The following is a 21796-nucleotide window of genomic DNA, read 5'->3' on the forward strand; positions in this document are numbered from 1 at the left end:
ATGAAAACACATCATTCATAGCATGAACAATGGGCATGATACTTCCAGTACTTGGCATGGCTACAGGAAGTATTTAAGCATGCATAGAATGTGGATGGATGCTTTGAATTTCCCCAGGGTGTTTGTGGTGTTTTGAATCAGTGGCATTCTATTGTGTCATTTTAGGACATGATTATTTCTGGGCTACAGCCTGAAACTTCCTACTCCCTCACTGTCACAGCCTACACCACCAAAGGAGATGGTGCTCGCAGCAAGCCCAAACTGGTGTCCACCACTGGGGCAGGTAACCATATTTGTGCATATATGTGCCTTGAACATGTTCCAGGTGACAATAATATGAATTTCCCAAATGGTATGGTGAATTCTATCAGAAAGAAAAAGTGGACTGTGGTCAACTTTTGTGTTTTTTGATATGCATTTCAGAAGAAAAGCATCAAGACATATTTTGCCCAAATTACTCAGTCAGTCATTCAACAAGTATGTTTGTGAGCACCTACTACGTGTTAGGCGCTACTCCCAATACCGGGGACACAACAATCAACAGAGCAGAAATATTCTTCCCTCCTGAAGCTTATTTTCTGAGTAGAACTAGATAGTTAACAAATAGACAAATGAGTATATAATAAAGCATCAGTAAGCGAGAAGTTGAAAAATAGAGGTGTGTAAACATTAAGGATAGGATAGCCCCTAGGGACCGTTTGAAAAGAGTGATCGGAGAGGGTCTTTTAGAAAAAAGTTATTTGAGCTGAGACATGAATGATGTGAAAGAGCAAGTCCCATGAATGTCCAGAGGGATGATCATGTGGGCAGGGATGTCACTTATTAGCTTCAACCTCTCTCAGCAACAAACCCTTTTAGAAGAGCTGCCATCTTGAACTGAGTTGATGACTTACAGTTCTGGGTTTTGTTTGTTTTGTTTTATTTTGCCATTTTCTCCTGCTCACTCCTTGCTGTGGGGATTCTGAAGAGGCCAAATCACATAAAAGATAGGGAACAGAAAAGAGAGAAAAGCAACATGGCTACAAAATATCAGATTGCTCCTCTGAAGAACAAAGTTTCTTAATGCTCTTTAGAGTTACTTCGATCGTCTCACATTAGGAAAAGCCAGCATGAAGGAAGACCTGACATTGTAAAACCAATAAATTAAGACATAATTATAAAAGGATTCTCCTCCAATCCCTTTATATCACAATCTCCCATGGAACATTTAAACTATGATTTGATTTACTCCTTCCGAATTGCTTCTCACACAACTTTTTAGGAACACACCTCTATGTAAAGGCATAAAGCAAAGAACAGTTGTGATGTTGAGTACCCTCCTGGGTGCCATGCTCACTGCCAAATTTGTCTAAATGTCATAAGATTTGCTTCACATCCTGCCACCTGGAACTGCCTCAAGCAGCAGGATTACAGATGGCAAAACTCCTTTAAGGCAGTCTTCTGGGCTTTTTTTTTTCCTTTTTTTTTTCCTTTAAATTTAAGAATAGCATTGTATCAAGCTAATTTAATGCCCTCCTTAGGAGATATATGTTCAGTGGGGGCATGCTGACTGGCTATGGAACCAGCCTCTATTGAAATGTAGACAACTAAGTGTAAACCCTTGAAATTAAATCCCAAAATGAAGAAAATATATTTCCTACATCTATATTTATAATTGTGTCTTAATTAGTCTGAGATGTATTACATAAAGCATCAAGCTCCTATTGCCCTTAAGATAGGGGTGCTATAATAAGGAGGAGAAAGGAGAGAATTTATAGCCAAGGGGTGTGAATCCCAGAGAAAGAAATGGCATTGTCGATTTCCATAGCACGAACACTGGCTCATCACTTTTTAGTGACTATTCAAAAAATTATTTAGAGTTGTGGATGTTATTCGCATAGAGGATTATTTTGGTGTTTCCATTTCAGAACTTTCTTAATCAATGGTGATTTGGGTATTGAGGAAGACAATGCTTATATTTTAGATGTCTGCACACATATTGTCTTCATACTGGACCTAGGTTGGAGGTGTGAGAATCCAGATTTATAATCTCTTTCAGAGAAAAGCTCTAGTTTTATTGTCTGCCAACCAACTAGTCAAAATCATCCCTTAGTCATGATTTATCCCCAGGTAAAAAGTATAGACAAAAAGTACAATTATAACCATAATAACTTAAAGCAACATTTTTTTGCACTACTTAAAAAAAAAAAAAAAAAACTTACAAGCAACATAAGAGTATAGTTAAGTGTTTGGGCTATGGATTCAGATTGTCTTACAGCTTTCTCACTTATTATACCTCTGACTATGCAGTTTTCTATCCCCCTGGGTGTCATTTTCTTATTATAGAAAATGAAGATAATAACTAATCAGTGTGTGTAGTCAAGTCAAAATGTAAATCAAATGAGATACTACATCTAACGCTCTTAGCACAGTGCCTGGTACATTGCGTATACCCAATAATTAAATATGTTATAATTATTATTCTTATTAGCTGTAGCTAATTAGCTAATCTTTACTTGGATTCATTTCTCTGTGGCATGAACCTTTTTATGTGTGAAGGTTTGATACAAGATTTTTTTTTAATTCCCTTAAATTATTTTGTAAGCTTATTTGTGCCTGTTATCAAATTCTGGTATCTCAGCCTACTTTAATAGTTAAGTATGAGAAGAAGCATATTTCCACAAAGGTATATAGACCAAGTCTTTTTTTAAATAAATAATGTAATGGGAATTCTTGTGGAGTGGTGTTCCCATTCAGCAGTGATTAAAATGTGAATGAATGTCTGTCTAGGTTGGTCTTACCACTCCTTCCCATGTACTCCAGTTCCAGGGAAACCCCGGCTTGTGATTAACCACACTCAAATGAATACTGCTCTCATTCAATGGCACCCCCCTGTGGACACATTCGGACCTCTTCAGGGTTATCGTCTAAAATTTGGCCGGAAAGATACGGAACCACTCACTACTCTTGAGTTCTCTGAGAAAGAAGATCACTTTACAGCCACAGACATCCATAAAGGAGCATCATATATCTTCAGGCTCTCAGCCAGAAACAAAGTGGGCTTCGGGGAAGAGATAGTGAAAGAGATTTCTGTTCCAGAAGAAGTCCCAACTGGATTCCCTCAAAACCTCCACTCAGAAGGCACCACTTCAACCTCTGTCCAGTTATCCTGGCAGCCACCTGTCCTGGCAGAGAGAAATGGCATCATCACCAAGTATACTCTTCTGTATAGGGATATCAACATCCCTCTTCTTCCAATGGAGCAGCTTATTGTTCCAGCTGATACCACTATGACACTCAGTGGCTTAAAACCAGATACCACATATGATGTAAAAGTACGTGCTCACACGAGCAAAGGGCCCGGGCCATATAGTCCCAGTGTCCAGTTCAGGACACTGCCTGTGGATCAAGGTAGGATTTGTCTGCTTATGGCCTTCCTCCTTTAAAGGAATGTCGGTCTTTGGAAATCAGTATTTTGAAGCTATAAATAACTGACCGGACCATTCATATTCATAGGTTCAGCAAAAGCCAAAAGGTAAAGTATATAAAACTTAATATGTTTTGGATGCCTTAGATTTTGGTTATAGAATGCCAAGCAAGTCTGACTGACAGCAACCCAATGTTCTCAGGTAAGGAAAATACAATATAGGTGACTGAATTGGAGAGAAAAGAGAGATCTTTATGAGAATGAGGTAGTAACATGAATGGTCTAAACAGGTAGGCAAATCACACTTCTCTCTCTCTGACCAAAGTAAATGGCTTCTAGCTTAAGCCCAATGGTCCATGGTGGAAAAGGACAGGTCATACGTTTTTAGGAGTAGTGTAAATACACTGTTTTTCCTTTTCCAGCAGTGTTTGCAAAAAATTTTCATGTCAAAGCAGTAATGAAGACTTCAGTGCTGTTGTCTTGGGAAATTCCAGAAAATTATAATTCTGCCATGCCTTTCAAAGTAAGTTGTTTTCTACTTTTTAAGATATCATGGGTAAAACGGGGAGGGGGGGAACATTCAGTTTACCTGAGTAAGTTATTCAGAAAGAATGCACACCACTTTGTTTCAGCCACAAACACTTGCTTTTCTCCTTTTTGGTTTCCACTTGAAAGATGAGGTGGGAGCTGAAACCTAGGGGTGGTATTACTTGTCAGTCACCTTGTAGTTCCAAGACTTTTTACATCTAAGCTAGTGCTTGTGTTTTTCCACCAGAAAATGAAATTCACATGGTTTCTACATCTTGAAAATGCAGTATCCTGGGATTTAAAAATTTGTTTATCAGCCTGAATTCTTTGTATGTTTTAAACTTTAATTTGCAATTGAGAAATATTGAGAGATGTTACCAAGAAGTGAAAGTCTATGAAATAAAGAATAGAGAAACATTTTGAAGGCAAAAGTGTACTTAGGAACAGGAATAGAAACATTTAGAAAAAAAGGTGATATGGATAATACATTGAAAACCTAGGGCATTTCTGCACATTTTCCATTAAGATTGTATGCAAGCAACAGGTCAAATATTGAAAATATTGTACATTTCTTTCTGTATTTTTTATAGACTTAGAAACATTATATAATTATGCACTAAGAACAAAAGAAGAATTCATTCAATCTCTAGAATTTATGAACACTTAAGGGCTTAGGAATGGCCCAAAATTAGAATTGATTTGACATGCATATTCTATAACCAAGTGCACATTAGTTTAGAAAGCATACATTGCCTCTCTGATAACCAAATCTCTTCGATTGGTTGTATCTTCTAGATTCTTTATGATGATGGGAAAATGGTAGAAGAAGTTGATGGCCGGGCTACCCAGAAGTTAATAGTCAACTTGAAGCCTGAGAAGTCATATTCATTTGTGCTGACCAATCGTGGGAACAGTGCTGGCGGGCTGCAACACAGGGTAACAGCAAAGACTGCACCAGACGTACTACGTACCAAGCCTGCCTTCATTGGGAAGACCAACCTGGATGGCATGATTACTGTGCAACTTCCTGAAGTACCTGCAAATGAGAATATAAAGTAAGTCGACTGAAAGGTTAGGGCTGAAGGATGCAAATGCAAGTAAGCAACAAAACAGAATTCAACCTCAGTATTACAGAAGTTATGAGAGATTCTATTGCTGTGTGTGGAGTAAAAGCTTCTTCCGCATAGGCTCTCAGTTTTATTTAAGCCTTATTACACCCAGTTGTCATGTTCATTATAACACAGATTCTCATTAATTTAACACTGAGTGTTTTTTATGTCCCAGGAATGATGTAACTTAGTAGAAATAGACAAATAGAATGTGATCCTTACTCTAAAGGAGTTTATGTCATTGTATACAGAATAAGGTGACTAGTTGAATAACTCTAATACTTGGCAAGTCTTATTATAAATGGAGAGGAAGTCTTACAAAGTATTATGAAGCTGAAGGAAACTTTGGGAAATAAGATAAGCACAAATGGTACTTGACACTGTTGTATATGTATGCTGAAAGGAGACATTTCAAAAGTTAAAGTTCAGGATGATGTTGGAAAAAATAAGTTGGAAAAGGCAAATTTTCTGTTTTAGATGGAGTACAGTGTAGAGGCCAGTGGGCCTGAAGTGAAAAATGAAATCCAGTCAATTAAGTAGTTTACTGGTTGTATATAGTTAGTTGATTATAGCCAATACATTTTATAATCAGTATAGCTAGGTGGTTTTAGCCAGTAAAAGAAAAAAAATATTTTCACTGCAGTATGCTAAGTATGAGTATTGTGGTTGACCATGGAGAACAAAAGAAGATGTTGACTCTGTCCCCAAAGAGCTACCATAGAGTGGGGGATACAGAGAAACAGATATAATACATGCTAATGATGGAGTTAGACTCTATTTTAAGAGCAGCTAACTGATAATGAAATGGGTCAAAGAGGTTTCTCATTTAATCTTAGAAGATGAGTAGGACACATACAAAAAAATCAGAGTGAAAAGATTATATGCAAAGGCTCATTAGTAAAGGAAGTGAGTTATCTTGTAAGGCCTGAACAAGAGAAGTAAGAGAGGTATACAAGAGCCAAGTTGCACTCAGAACTTGGAACTATATCCGGGAGACAGTGGAAATTCAGTAAATGTGTTTATTCAGGAGAGTGGCATGTATCATTTATATAATACCGAAGTTTCCTTTTTTTCCATTTTAGGAAATATTTATTGGGTATTTGCTGCATGCTAGAGATTGTGTTATCTCCTTGCTTTCTCATTTCTTGTATCCCACATGATCATGTTTAGATGAAACTTGCTATGAAAGATCTGAAGGTCAAGAATAAACTATGAGATGTTTATACATATTTCATGGATTGTTGGGACCTTCACGTTTATCAGCAATCTGGTGACATAATTAGAGCAGCTCTTAGAGAAGATGGTTCCTGAAGGCATATGTTGGAAGGATATTGGAGCAACATAGAGAAAAGTGTTGGGATATCATTGCATATTTGGTTGATTCTAGGTAAATAACAAAATTCTGAAGTCAGATGGTGATGAGAGAAATAGGATGCAGAGGCAGATGAGAGCAGTAGTGTAGTAGGAATTGGTAGCCACTTTAATGAGGAATCAAGGCAGAGGAAAAATGTCATAGATGACTCCGAGAGTTGAGTTTGGATGACAAAAGTGAATGATACTGCCATTCATCCTAGAGGATGAGAAGTCAGGAGGAAATGACTGAGTTCAATTTTGTGTATGTTTTACATGAGGTATCAGTGAAATACCTACTTAGAGATGTGGGTTTAAAGAAATTACTAGGATTATGGATAGAAATTTGAGAATCATTAACACAACAACAAAGCATTTATGGAAAAAGACAGAGTCACTGAGACATGGGGTGAAGATATGAAGCAAAGTTTAAAGTAAATGTCTCAGGAAGAAAAGAGCTGGCAGAGCACACAGTAGGGTCTGTTACAAAGTTAAGTGGAGAACCAAGCCAGGGCAAGTTCATGGCAAAAGATTTTTCAAGAAGGTGTATACAGTCAGAAATTTCCAAAGCTTCAAAAAATTTTAAAAAGATGATAGAAAAAAATCATTATTAAAAAGTAAAACTATAAACAAGAAGTTTTTAATATAGTGCCTTGGTTGAAATTTAGAAAAGTCTAATAATTGGTGACTTTGACTTAACTAAAATCCATTCTTCCATAGAAGACCTTCTGTTCTTATTTATTTGATTAAATAATTGGAGGATTTATGGGGCGCCTGGGTGGCTCAGTTGTTAGGCATCTGCCTTCGGCTCAGGTCATGATCCCAGGGTCCTGGGATCGAGCCCCGCATCGGGCTCCCTGCTCTGCGGGAAGCCTGCTTCTCCCTCTCCCACTCCTCTGCTTGTGTTCCTGCTCTCGCTCTCTCTCTCTGTTAAATAAATAAATAAAATCTTTAAAAATAAATAAATAAATAAATAAATAAATAAATAAATAAATAAATAAATAAATAATTGGAGGATTTTTACCAGATGGTGGAATTTCCAAAAGATTATGACTAAAATAAATTCAGTGAGAAATCACATCCCCTTTTTTGTCTCCTCTTCTTGTATCATTCAGAAAACTGGAAAATGAGAATAGAATATTAGTGTAATTTTTATTCCAACAAAATTTAATATGAAAGTGAGGTTATATTTATCCATTTTTGTTTAAATCATCTGTAGAGATAGATATATATATTACATATTAATATATTATATATATGTGTAATATATATATATATATATATATATTTTTTTTTTTTTTTTAATCTCCCATCCTAGTGCCAGACAATGTTTTAGGGATTTAGTAGAGACAATGCTGACTTTCTTACTGCTCTTACACAACATAGTTAATTGGGGAACTTGGACAAGTAGAGTCCGTTGAAATGGAGTTTTAGGATACCAAAGCTTAGCTCGATAAGGAAGGCCAAAGGAGGAGCTCCCAACCCCAGTTTAGTAGCTTGGGGAAGGTTCCAGAGAAAGTGACAATAAAACAGAGGCTTAAAGAATGACAGAAGCCTAGCTGGTTCCTGGGAGTGGGGTTGGAGAGATGCTGTTTCAGGATACAAAAAATAGATCATGTGAATATAATGGAGTAAGTCCTGCCAGAGTTCCAGCCCAGCTCGGGTGTCAGGGAGACATCTAGAAGGAGCTAATATGTAATCTGAGTCTTGAGGGTGGGAAAGATTTAGAAAAGGCAAATAGACATGAACTGTCTATTCACGGAAAGAGCAATCGAAAGATGAAAATAATATAGTATAATTTGTAGTATTTGTTATTAGTTTTCAAGAGTTAAGAAAAGAATGTCTTCACTGAGTGACTCTTTATCCAACTGGCTTGGTGGAATGTGTTAGACATTACTGAGAAAGGCATTTTAGTCCTTTGGTGGTAGATTTTTGGTTCATTTCCCAACTTCTGAATGAGTCGAGAATATTGTAGAATATAGTCTATCTTTTAGTGCTTTTCTTTAGCTTGTTCAGTTTTCTTCTTTGCTTTATTTATGTACTTCCTCCTCCTATATTTGAAATGGGAGTCAGGGAAAAGAGGTAAAACTTTGGTAACAAAGACAAGAGACCATTTCGTAACATAAAAAGAAAGCAAATGACTGTGGGGAAAAAATGTGTTCTAGAAATGAGTTAAAGATTCCCAGAAATATATTCTAGTCACTCTGTGGAAAAGAGCAAAAGACAAAACTAGGAAAGTATTTGAGTGGGAAGAGTATCAGAACCATAGGAAATGAAAAGCAAATCTCCTGCTGGAAAAAAATGAACAAATAAAAACGCTAAATAATCTACATACATTGGACTTCTTAAAGGGATGATAACATAAAGCTACGCATCCTGTCTTCGTTGGGCGCAGTCCATTATTGCAGGCAGCCGTGTGCCATGCTGTGCCACTTGCAGGAATGTAGCTTTTTGTTCAGTAAGCCAGGGGAGAAAGGAGGAGAGAAGACAGGTTTGATGCCAGAGCTGTCGGCTGGGTTGCTAACCTGCATTTAGGTGAAAGTTCTTTAGAAAAATTCTTCTAATTTGTTTTCTGGTAAAATGAAATTTTGGTGATTGAAGGGTTGTTTTTATCAACAGAAAGCATGCTTTCTCATTTCCGGCCAAGCTAATTGGGAAGTCTTGACCCCTACCCCCAACCTCCCACCACCCAGAAACAAATCTGTCTCGTGAATGTGACAGTCGAAGCTCATTGCTTCTGTATTCTTTCATAAGTGGTTTTTGTGTGGAGAAGTGGTGAACCTCCCTCAGGGAGAGGCTACATTTCTGCCGCCAGGAATTTGTGGTGCTTCAGGCTTCTACTTAGATAGATAGATAGAGGGGGCAGAATGCGAGTCGGAAAATCTGGCAACTTCACCATTCTTCAGAAGCAAGTTGTGACGAAGGGAACTTCCCTTACTTTACAGAGCAGGATTTTACTCTGGGTGGTAAGGAAAAATGTACCACACAGATTGCACTAAGAGATAAGCTGTCAGAAGTTACCTAATATAACTTAATTTCATAGTAATCATTTTCTATTTATGAAAAATAGAAATGAATAAGAGCATTTTATGAATTTTAAATGTCTTTGGTCTTACTAATTTGGCTTTCAGGTTGGCCTACTTTTTCCTCTTTTAAAGAAGATATTCTTGGAAGCATGGCTTACAAAGGTGCTTCATAAAATGTGTGCACTATTACTAGTTTAATGTATTAATGTATCATCTGTTTAATGTTTAATGAGAAATAATTCACTCATCACATGGTTGTCAGCTGCAGTGGTAAAGGTGTAAACTTGTGTAGTGCTTTACAGTTTACTGAAGGCATTTGAATGTTTTATTTAAGTCTCAAAATAAGCCTTTGAGGTAGGTATTCATGCCATTTATGGGTGAGTAAAGTGAGGCTCAGGGATTCTAAGCAGCCGGGACACAATCATAAAGTTGATACTAAATAGTTGTGATAGTGACAGGGGGCTTACTAGTTGCTGCTCGAGGGCACAGCACACAGTAACTAATGAAATCTTCACAAGAAGGGTGCTTCTCATTTTATGGCTGAGGAAGTTTTGAGGTGGGTCAACATGGCCTGGCCACATGAGAGCAGAGCCAAAGAGGAAAGATTCGAAACCAGGCAGTCTGGCTCTAAGCCCACATGTTGAGCCATGACTTACACAAACCATGATTTGTTGGTCAGACCAGGACATTTTTTTTCTAGGACAATTGATAAACCATTAAGAACTCAAGGACAAGTAAGAATGGACAGAACTGCCCCACACAAACCTTAGAACAAGGAGTCATTAGGCACATGTGCTGTCATAGATCATGGAAATGTGTGAAGTGTTATGGGGCAATAAGATCAACAGATTGTCATGAGAATTTAGATGAGAGATAAAGGGAGAGACTTCTCAGAGGCCAGCATTATCATCCACCATTTTATAAAAAGGAAAATGAGGCTTTAAGCAATTAAGTAACTTTAACTTGTCTGACAACACATAGCTAAAACGATTGAAAACCTTAATTTAAACACAGACTGAAAAGATCATTTAATCTGCTTTGGGTTTTCTATGGTAAATTAATTTGATTTAAACAAAATATACCCAAATAACCATGGAAAATATATATATATATATATATATATATCTCATATATATATATGATATTATGCAAGGAATTAAATTCATCATTAAATTCTGAGACAGATTTTGACCTCCTAGTTAAATAATGAGTTTAAGAATACTAATACATTCTGCTAATACAAAAAGCCTGGCTGAATTTGAAGAGGGACTGCCACAAAGACCAGAGCTCGCCTTCCCAAATAATTATATGGAGCTGGGCCCCTTGGTGATAACATATTAAATAAAATTAGTAAAACTCTACTTAATATAATTAAAATTCTGAAGGTTAGATTTAACCTAATTAAATCTAATATACTGGGAAAACACAGCTTACTTTATAAGTAGTCAGAGCATTTACAGATATATTGATTCTGAAGTTATTTATTTTTCTATTAGTTTAATAGTTAAAGTCTATGTCAAAAAATGTATTTTGAGCTTAAACTTCAAGCTTGAGTCAGATAAGCTAAGCATAGTGTAAACTTTAATTTTATCCATATATAAAGCTGATCTATAACCAAAAACATTTTTTTCCATTTCAAGCAAGTTCTTTCAGTTCATATAATTTGATTTCAATTTGTAGAGTACATCTTAGCTCCCCATTTCACTTTTCCTATCTGAGTCATCTTTTTTTTTCTTATTATCCCATGAGATTAGAATAAGAATCATTACTACACTTGTAAAGAAAAGAACTTTTGCAAAAAGAAGTATGTTTTCTATAAACAGTATTTGGCCACGTCATTGCTGATTTAGAGAAAGGAGCAAATGCTGAATTGAGGTCGAGAGTTGAAAGTTCTTGGAGAGAAGGGCTCCGAGTGTTTTGACTGCCTGATTTAAGAGATATGTAAGTTCCCAAAAGCCACCTATTCCACCCACTTCCACTTTTCAATGGAAAAAGGACTCAGTGATAAAATGGCAGAGATAAAAAAAAAAAAAAAAAAAATCCAGTGAGGTTATATGTATATTTGCTTTAGCAGTACATTTTAAATATACATGTCTTAAATAGTATAAGAAAACTATGGAGTAAAAATGTCCATTAAGACCATATAATAGGGGAAATTGATCTAATCAGAGAGGTCAGGAAAGGTTTCAATTAGAAAGTAAAAAGTGAGTTGTTCTTTGAAGAAAGAGAGGACTTTGGACTTGTGAAAGTGACAGAAGGTTCTAGGCAATTAGAACAGAATGATCAAGGGTTTGATGACAGAATAGACCAAAGTAAATTCAAGAATCATGGAAAACTACATTAAAAACTTATGATGTAATGTATGGTGATTAACATAACATAATAAAATAAGATTAAAAAAAAAAAACTGAAAACCCATCAGCATGTAGCTCAAAGGGCACAGAGAGATGGATTCAGGCAAGATGTTGCCGAATCTTATGAGACTTTGTGGCCTTTATATTAAGAGCAATGAGAGTCCATTGGAATGTTTTAAAACTGGAAGTGGTACAGTCAGTTGTCTATTGCAAAATGAAAATTTCAGAGACTGGACTAGAGGCAGTTAGGTTCAAGAGAGAAAGTCAGGAGACAAAGGTAGCTTGAGACATGGAAAGAGGCCAGAGTGGTGGCTGCTGGGATACGAAGAAGCAAGTGGACTATAGATAGAGTCTAGAAGTAATAGGACTTAGTGGTGCATTGGATATGAGAGAGGGAAAGAGTTAAAACAAATTGTCAGTGATAACATCTAGGTTTATAGCAAATGGATCATGGTACAATGGTGGGAGATTTATTTTGGAAGCATATCCTTTGTTTTGTTTTAACCACAGTAAATTTGAGGTAGTTTTGTGACATAGACAGGAAGAAATGGAGTTGGAGGGGGCATTCTGGGATGAAGATATGAATCAGCAGATAATTTGCATCTAGTTGATAACTGATGCCCTGAGCTAGAATGAGACCATGTAGGAAGAAGAGGGAGTAAAGAGAAGTCTTTGGCCAGAACTTGAGGAATTCTACCATTTAATAGCAAGGTAGTGGGTAATAAATCCTGTTAAAGAAATAAGATTAATGTGTTGAGAGATGTAAGTGGAAAACCAGAAGAGTTGGGTATAAAGAAATGGCTGAGAATGTTTCATGAAAGCTCTCATTAACATTTTCAAATTCTGCTAAGAGATCATATAAGACAAAAGTCAAAAACTCTCCTTTTGATGCAGTCCTACCAGAGTCACTGAGGACCCTGGCATGGGCAATGAGGTAGGCTAATGAGGCAGAACCTAGAATATAATTGGGTGGAAAGTGAGCAGAAGATGAGGTAATGGAGAACAGCAAGAAACACAGGTCTCCTCAGAATTCGGGTAGTAAGGGGTAGGATAGAGCAAGAAAGATGACTGGAGTGGGATGTGGTTTGTTTGTTTTTTAAATGTCAGGTATTTATACAGGGTTGGAAGCTAATAGAAGCCAAAGGGGAGGGAGAAGTTGAGACATATGAGAAAGAGGGGGTATGATGTATAGTCAACTTCCTAAGAGAGTGGATGATGGGAACCAATTCAAGAAAGTGAATGGCCTTCACAAATAGAGCCAGCCCCTCTACTGTGCCCAAAGGACAGATTGTGGTTACATATAGATGCAAGTAGCCTTATAGTTTGGTAGGTGGAAGATGAGAGAGTTTTAGTCTGAATGTTTTTATTTTCTCTTTACATAAACATAAAGCTATCTTCTAGTGAGGAGGTAAGGATGTCTAAGGTTCAAGGCCAGGGGAGAGAGTCTGAAAAACTTGTTGTACAAAATGGAAGGATGAGGTACCTGGAGAAATTGTAGTGGGTTGGCCAGGCAGCATCAAAGGCCTGGAGTTGCTGAATATGAATTTACAAAATCATTCTCCCCTGTGCATTATTTCTAAAGCCATATGCAGCTCCTTGGCTTCAGGCACAGAGAAGGGCAATTACAGATTTTAGCTAATATACAGTGGAAGATGCAGTCTCCAAAAAAGAAGAATCAAAGATCTGAGAACCCTGGGTGATGCATGGTACCCTCTGGAGCTTGAAATCACCCACGCTAATGGCAGAGTTTAGGAGCAAAGGAAGACCATTGACCCTGGGGGAAAAAAAGAGGGGGTAGAGAAAGAAAGAGAGAGAGAGAAGGAAGGAAGGGAGGGAGGGAGAGAGGGGGGGAGAAGGAGGTTTCTGAAGAGGTTCATAGATGACAAAAATCAGTGAGAGAAGAGTATAATAAAATAATAAAAATATAGCTGAAATGTATGAGCTTCAAAAAAACAGGCACTTGTTTTTTGGCCTGCTTTTTGTTTTTAGCTTAAGGGGGGAGGAAAAAACACCTGGAAGAAGCAACAGCGAGCCAGGAGGGAAACCCTAGGCCCTCCATCTGAGGTGAGTGGGTGGGGGAGGGGCATGAATAAACAGACACCACATGAGAAGCCTGTGAGGGAAGCAGGATTGTCAGGGAAAAACCAGGTTTCAGGAAAGGCAAAGAGATGGGTGTTTGCAAAGCCATGGTTGCAGAGAACATGGGTGAAAATGTGTGGATTTAGTCCCAGGCCAGACTTTCTTATAATACGTAGTTCCAAATGCCCTATGACAGATTTCTTTCAATGAATGAGAGCTGCTTTGATGCGGCTCCACTTTGACTGCTCTAGATGAATGCTTTGGACATCAGGAGACAGAAAAGGCCATGCATAATCCAGCAACACTGTTAATTACTTGCTATGGGGGAGGCTGTTCAATTCTTATCCCAGCCACAAGTTAAATGAACAGTTGGGGAGTATGGCAGAAGAAAAGAATGGATTCATTTTTCATGTACAAGAATAGCAACTCAAGTATGAAAGCAGAGGAAAAATTAATAGAATTCATCATCTTAACCTTGATTTCCAGGATTTGGAAAGAGGACAATGGGAGCTCTGGATAATATGTAATATCTTTACTTTAGGCAAAGAGAAGCAGTCCTGACTTGGTGCAATTGGTAGTGAAAAGCAAGAGGTTCCCTGATGAGTGTGTTTATCAAGTACATCTGCAGTGTTATTTTGTACGCTCAGTTGTAGCCCCTGTCATTCTTCTCCAGGCTCATTTAACATGATGGACTTGTTTGGCAAATCCTTCAGGTGGTAGGACGATAGGAAGAGGAGGAAACTTACTCTGGATCATAAAGTACAAGATACTGGCCTCTCTCATACACTCCAACTCTTCCTTCTTATCCTCTTCCATCATCATGATTATTGGTAGGAAAGAAAGTGATTGGATCGGTGATGTGATTCTGGGAGTCTGTTGATTAGTTGCTCAGAGTACCATGGAGAGAAGGTTCCAGTATAGTTGTCTGGTTTGACCTGAATTCTTGATTAGGGAGAAAAAATGTTTGACAAGTTCCTGAACTTGCATCTCGGGGAATGTCACTAAGTCCTACTTGAATAATGTAGTTCAGATGCATTTCTCCCACGATTATGGTCAGCACTAACAACAGCAGCTTGCATCAGTTTGGTGCTACCTGCCACATACTGTGCTCACATTTTTCAGAGCATACAACTGAGATTAAGGAATGTTAAATGATCAGCCCAAGATCACACAGCAAATTAGTGACAGAGCTTCAGTTGTGGGCCAGATGTATCTCCAGGTGCCACATTCTTCACCAAAACACTCTGAAATAGCACTGTTCAATACCATGAAAGCCACATGCAAAAGAAATTTTCAATTTTCTAGCAACTACAGTAAAAAGTACAAGAAAATGGGTAAAGTTACTTTTAATAGCATCTTTTATTTTACCTAACATATCCAGAATATTATCATTTAACATATGGTCACTATTAAAAATGTATTGCCAAGATATCTTACATTTACATTTCATACTACATCTTAAAAATCTGATGTCTTTAACACTGCAAACACATTTCAGTTCAGGCTAGCCACATGTCTCGCTCGTGGCTACCATACTGGACGGTGCATCTCTAGACTCCGTTTATGGAAACAGAGATCTTTTTTTTCCCCTTTTTATTGTTATGTTAATCACCATACATTATATCATTAGTTTTTGATGTAGTGTTCCAGGATTCATTGTTTGTGCACAACACCCAGTGCTCCATGCAGTACATGCCCTCTTTAATACCCATCACCAGGCTAACCCATCCTCCCACCCCCATCCCCTCTAGAACCCTCAGTTTGTTTTTCAGAGTCCATTGTCTCTCATGGTTCATCTCCCCCTCCAATTTCCCCCCCCTTCATTCTTCCCCTCCTGCTATCTTCTTCTTTTTTTTTCTTAACATATATTGCATTATCTGTTTCAGAGGTACAGGTCTGAGATTCAACAGTCTTGCACAATTCACAGTGCTCACCATAGCACATACCCTCCCCAATGTCTGTCACCCAGCCACCCCATCCCTCCTACCCCCCACCACTTCAGCAACCCTCAGTTTGTTTCCTGAGATTAAGAATTCCTCATATCAGTGAGGTCATATGATACACGTCTTTCTCTGATTGACTTGCTTCGCTTAACATAACACCCTCCAGTTCCATCCACGTCATTGCAAATGGCAAGATCTCATTCCTTTTGATGGCTGCGTAATATTTCATTGTATATATATACCACATCTTCTTTATCCATTCATCTGTCGATGGACATCTTGGCTCTTCCCACAGGGAAACAGAGATCTTTATCACAAGGTTTTACTGAGTTTATTGCAGGTTTTGTTTTGATGTAGTAGAAAGAGGCCTTCCTATGTGTGCTGTTGGTCTCTGTGATACAATGTGATGCAAGGTTGGTAGCGCCCATCCTGTGGTCTCTTTTCCCTGTGTGGCAACCTTCTCTTTTAAAAATGTGTGTGTGTGTGTGTGTGTGTGTTTGTGTTGATTTTCACAACAAGTCTCCACAAAATAATGGAGTTTTTAAAGTACTTTATAATACAGAGTAAATGAAACAGAAAAAGAGCTGGACTCTTGCCAAGGTTAAGATATGTATAGGTTTGTATCCCCTTACTATATGTTCTAACTTGGGTTATAATTTAGTCTCTCTGGATTTATCTTTTTGTCTGTTACCTGTCCTTATATAATTTTTGAGACTGTATACATTTAATATAATACCTGAGAGGTAGAAAATGATTGATGTGTTAGCTATTATACACATACATTTAAAGTTCTTGTATAGTTACTACCAAAAATCAAGCAGAGTCATGAACCATGAATACGAGAGCGGGGCATACATTTTGTGGAAATTGCAAAACAATTTTTCAAATAACCCATATCTATTTGTGAACAGGTACCTTTATAGTTACTTAAATTTTAGTTGACTGTTCTTAATGTGAGTACTCAATTTCTTTTGCCCTTCTTATACATTTATTTTTTGAGATCTATTTTGAAGGCTCTCAGATAGTGATTGTCTCCAAATTTCTGCAGTATTTATCTTAAGGTTTGCAATTTGATGGGTAGAAAACAATTACATCATTATATAACTGTTGTGAAGTTGTGGGTAATTTTTATGTGTTTAATTTCTTATCCAAATAAAAAGTATTTTAGTATAAATGAAATCATTGTCATCATCTAGGCATTTGTATGAGCTAAGAGTAATTTTTATTATACATTTTCTTTAAATAAAATCCCCTTATAAATTGATGTCATAGAAAATACTTGGTTCAGCAGCTGGTGATGCTGGATTTCAGTATACTAAACTTGTATGTGCCCAGCACCAGGGTCCTAACAAACTGTTTCTGCTCTGTTTAAGATACCTAATAAAGAGCAGTCAACCATGGTGGTATTACCATACAAGATCATTGAAGTCACACATAAATGTCTACCCATGTTGTTTTTAAAATTGAGCAAACAGGTGGTTATTTCTCATTGATGGACAAGTCACTCCATGTCCATAATTTGCTTTCATTCTCAATCACTGGTCTGTGGAAGATTTAAGGACATACCCGTTTTCTTTTCCCTTTGATCTAATCTTATTTTTGTCCATTCTTGTGCAGAGGTTACTACATAATAATTGTGCCTTTGAAGAAATCTCGTGGGAAATTTATCAAGCCATGGGAGAGTCCAGATGAAATGGAATTAGATGAGGTAACTATGTGTTTTTTGGCTGTGTCTTTCATTAGTTATTTAATTTATTAAACATACTCTTCATCTGTATGGGAGGAAGGTGCTGACTTCTGTATGGTTGGCTGGTCAGCTGGTTGGATGGTTCAGTGCTATGGGCCTGATAACCTCTAGGGACCCCAACAGAGAACTCTTTGCTTTAATTAAAAGACATGTAGCTGCAGTAAAGCTTACAACCTGTCTAATCTTTGTTGGCTTTAATATTTTGCGCCTTGTCCCTTGTAAAACATGATGCAAGGTGTGCAAGGTGAATTGTCAGCAAAGACTTAATAATCATCATTGCTATGAACTCCAAGGTCTGCTTAATTAGCGTAGTGGTAGCTGAAGCTGTTACAAATGCTAAATTGCAATTTGCACCAGAGTTCAACATCTGACCTACTACGCGTTCTTGACCAGTTTCTCAGAGAATTATGCTGATTAGCACATTTGCCTTATTCTATATTTTGTAGGATTTCAGAATCAAAAATGCATTTAACTGCAGGGGCAAACAAAACATATCCCCAAATTTTGAGCCAAGACAGAAATATAGAACAAAAACCACAGCAAACACCAAATAGTATGATTTTAATTTCTGCAATCTTACAACAATAGTAGGTGTATTTTAATTAATACTCTTTTTGCAAAAAGAACATTTGTTTTTGGTTTTTTATTTTTGGTTTTTTTTTTTGGAAGTTAATACATAGTATGAGGAAAAAGACCTAAATATTATACATTCTATTTAGATGGGAAAACTGTGATCAGAAATGTTAAGCCATATACCCAAAGGGCCAAGCAAGTTAATGGCTGTGGTTCAGTCAAATACAGGAAAGATTTTGCTCTTTTAACATGATGCTGGTTTGAATCACTTCAGAAAGCAAATTAAAAGGCCCCCACTTAGGGACATATGAAATTTTAATTTGTTGAGTTTATTTACAACATAGGCCACATCTTATAGCCCAACCTGTTGTTTCCAGGTATTTTCTCTACTTTAAATTAGTGCAAGGGAGCAGGAGAAAGAAGAAATTCCTTAGCTGCATTACAGGGAAAAGATGTTTATTTCATACATGTCTGCACTAAGGAGACTGTGATCTGACAGATAAGGGCTGTTAGCTTCTTTTGGCAGACATATATCCTCTCTAGACATATGGTTCATCTTCACCCACTTCATTTATCTGAGTTAAACTTGATCAAGTTCAGAAGGGGAGATGAGTTCAAGGTTAGGATTGTGCTTTTATGTCACTCTTTAATGATTAGATAAGCACTGGAGGGGTGTAAAATGGCATATCATTTCAATAATGTCAAGTAATTTATGTTATAATTTTTTTCTATTAATAAAGAAGGAATAAAATCATTTTTCTATGTTAGAGGAATAGTAATCTTCCATCTGAATATGCAAAATGTCAGCTGGTCTTTTGTAAACATTTTTTTTTAAAGATTTTATCTATTTATCTGGAAGAGAAAGAAAGAGCAGGAGGAAGGGTAGAGGGAGAAGCAGACTCCCCGCTGAGCAGGGAGTCCGACGTGGGGCTTGATCCCAGCACTCCGAGATCATGACCTGAGCTGAAGGCAGACACTTAACCGACTGAGCAAACCAGGTGCCCCCGCTTTTTAAAATTTAAATTCAATTAGCCAAAGTATAGTGCATCATTAGTTTTTGATATAATGTTCAATGATTCATTAGTTGAGTATATTACCCAGTGCTCATCATATCACGTTCCCTTTTTTTAGGTGCCCCTTTTTTAAACATTTTGAAGCAAGGCATGCTTTTACTTGCAACTGACTAATCAGTTAATCTTGAGATTGTTATATTATTACTTATTAATTAATCAGCTCTTGAATAAATTACTGAATTCCATTGGAATTGCTTTTAAAATGCAAAGGTAACTTGTAGAATCTATGAATCTTTCCTCCTGTTAAAAACAAGAAACAAAAAGCAAAAAACAAGTTATCAAAGAATTAAAATCCAATCCAAAAATTATGTCAAATACTTTTAAATAATAACCTTTTCCTAGAAGTAGAACCATTTGCTAGCAATAGGAAGCTGATTCTCTTTTATAGCCAGGTTTTAACCTCCAAAATGCACAGCAATACTAATGGATTAAAGTATAGAGCTATATGACATTGAGCTTTCCTGCAATTAAATTCTATGGGTCTGTGCTGCTGATTCCCATAACAACGGGTCATTTTAATCATCCCACAAGTTGTGGTGCATTAATCTGTGTAATAGTTTGATAAAGAACATTTATTAATTCAAAATTTTGGGGTCAGGATGGGTTGTTTCCCACTTTTCTTACTGATATAATTGAGATCACATTGTAGAATTAATGGTGGAAGAAATAAGATATGCATTGACTGGAAAATGAAAATTATTTCTGATAAAAAACTAAAGCCCTTGATATATCTTCTGGAATTACCTCCAATACGTTTTGTAACTATTGTGTAGGGGAACAAATGAAACTAGTCTATGACCTCACTTTATGCTTACTCATCCAGTTTCTGATCCCTACAGACATTTTTCCCCCCATCATGGATAATAAAAGCATTGTTGTAATGTTATCTATAGCTTGGTACTGCCAGCTTTGACAAAGCAATGTTCCTCTCTTAAATGTATTTGACCAAGTGATTTTTTAGAAAGGCCTATAATTCAAATGGTTGAAACCGTATCACCGAATATAATGGTGGCCTAAGGGGATTTCCACATGTATGCCTCAGCTCTAGGCCCATAAAAAACGGAAAGAGGCTTCCTAAACAGAGCCACTCTCAATATTATCTTCTGAGCTCATTTATCCTTTGTCTGGGGATAATCTCCACATAATAAATTCATGCACTGGAACTTCTGTTGTCAAGGTCAGACTGGGCAGAGCAGACGTTGATAGTCAAACTGAATTTCAGACAGAATGACTCATAAAATATTAGTTATATTTAATTCAGGGCAGGTTTTATAATATATCATAAGCTTTTCATCGCATTTACTTCAAAGGCTTGCTCTTAAATAATGTGGTCATTTGTAGTTGTAACTTCAACATACTGGGTAACTTTGGTAACATCTGAGTACACTTGACCAATTTAAAGTATATAACACAGGAAGCATCCTGCAGAGATTACAGCAACCTCCGGGGGCAGAGTTGATATTGCAGGTTTGACCTTAAGGAACGGCTGCATTGCATCTAAGGAACACCAAAAAACCCAAATATATTATTCTAAGGTACTTCCTCCAAGTCTTCTAAAGAAACCCTAGCAAAAGGTATTCATGGGGATGACAGTGATATGGATGAATTATGACAGTTGCATACATGTGAAATATGGATAAAATCAAGGTAGGGTTTGATCAGTGAAGTGGAAGAGGGGACACAGTCACATAAACAACTGAGGGTAAATGTTTCTGATTAACCAACTTCAAAAAGCTGTTCAGCTCATCTGCAGTACGTTTGTCCTTAAAGTAATGGCTCATTGTTTACTACATATCAATAATAACCTTTGTAATGACTTTTCCAGTACACTATTAAATATTTGGCATCAGAATTTTTAAAATAACATGTTAAAAGAATCCAGGAAAGGGAAATCTAAGTACACATTCAGCTACATTAATGAGAACAGATGCACAAAAATTACATATGTCTAAGTATAGATTGAGTTAAAACAATTTAGATTATTGATTTAGCTTAAATGTTGCATTTGTGTTTTCTTGATATTGTATAACCATTAAGCAAACAAAAATATAATTTGAAAAATCCCTTACATGTAATTTCATTTTATTTCACCAGTTGCACTGATTATATATCGCCACTTCTGTTATACCTTCATGTCCTCATTTATAAAATGGGGATATAATAATAGCCTAACTTATAGGGTTTATTATAAGGAGTAAATGAACTAATAAATATTTAGGCTTCTGAGAACAGTGCTTCAACTAAGTGCTTAATAAATATTAGCTATCATTGTGATTAGCATTATTATAAGTAAACCTAAACCTGACAACAGGATTCAAAGATAGTGCTAAGTGTTGGCCTTGTTTTATTTCCTCTTCACTGGTGCATAATTGATCAGCCTAACTGAATGTATCATCAGATAGTCCAAATTTGCTAAACAAGTGATGCCCAGTCTACTGGAATTCTCATAAAAGAGCTTATAGTTCACGTAATTTTCATTGCATCAATAAACTCAAAGTTGAAAATATTAGAACATTAGAAATTAGATTCAAAACAATGTGGGCACAGGTTATCTATATAACCCAAAGAGTGTTTACCTATTTGATTTACATCTGACCAGCTGAGCTCA

General features: G+C 36.8%; 1 protein-coding gene across 1 annotated transcript in view; it reads left to right on the forward strand.

Annotated features, from left to right (window-relative positions):
- The window catches only part of PTPRD (protein tyrosine phosphatase receptor type D), a 1111022-nt gene that overhangs the window by 938078 nt on the left and 151148 nt on the right, over positions 1–21796 (forward strand). The window contains exons 17-21 of the mRNA XM_034987987.1: positions 166–283; positions 2803–3390; positions 3829–3929; positions 4730–4989; positions 17413–17503. Coding sequence (XP_034843878.1) covers positions 166–283; positions 2803–3390; positions 3829–3929; positions 4730–4989; positions 17413–17503 — 1158 coding nt within the window. The remainder of the gene's footprint in view (positions 1–165; positions 284–2802; positions 3391–3828; positions 3930–4729; positions 4990–17412; positions 17504–21796) is intronic.

The sequence above is a fragment of the Mirounga leonina genome, unplaced genomic scaffold (assembly GCF_011800145.1).
Source record: "Mirounga leonina isolate KUSES-001 unplaced genomic scaffold, KU_Mleo_1.0 Mir_447, whole genome shotgun sequence".
Classification (NCBI taxonomy): domain Eukaryota; kingdom Metazoa; phylum Chordata; class Mammalia; order Carnivora; family Phocidae; genus Mirounga; species Mirounga leonina.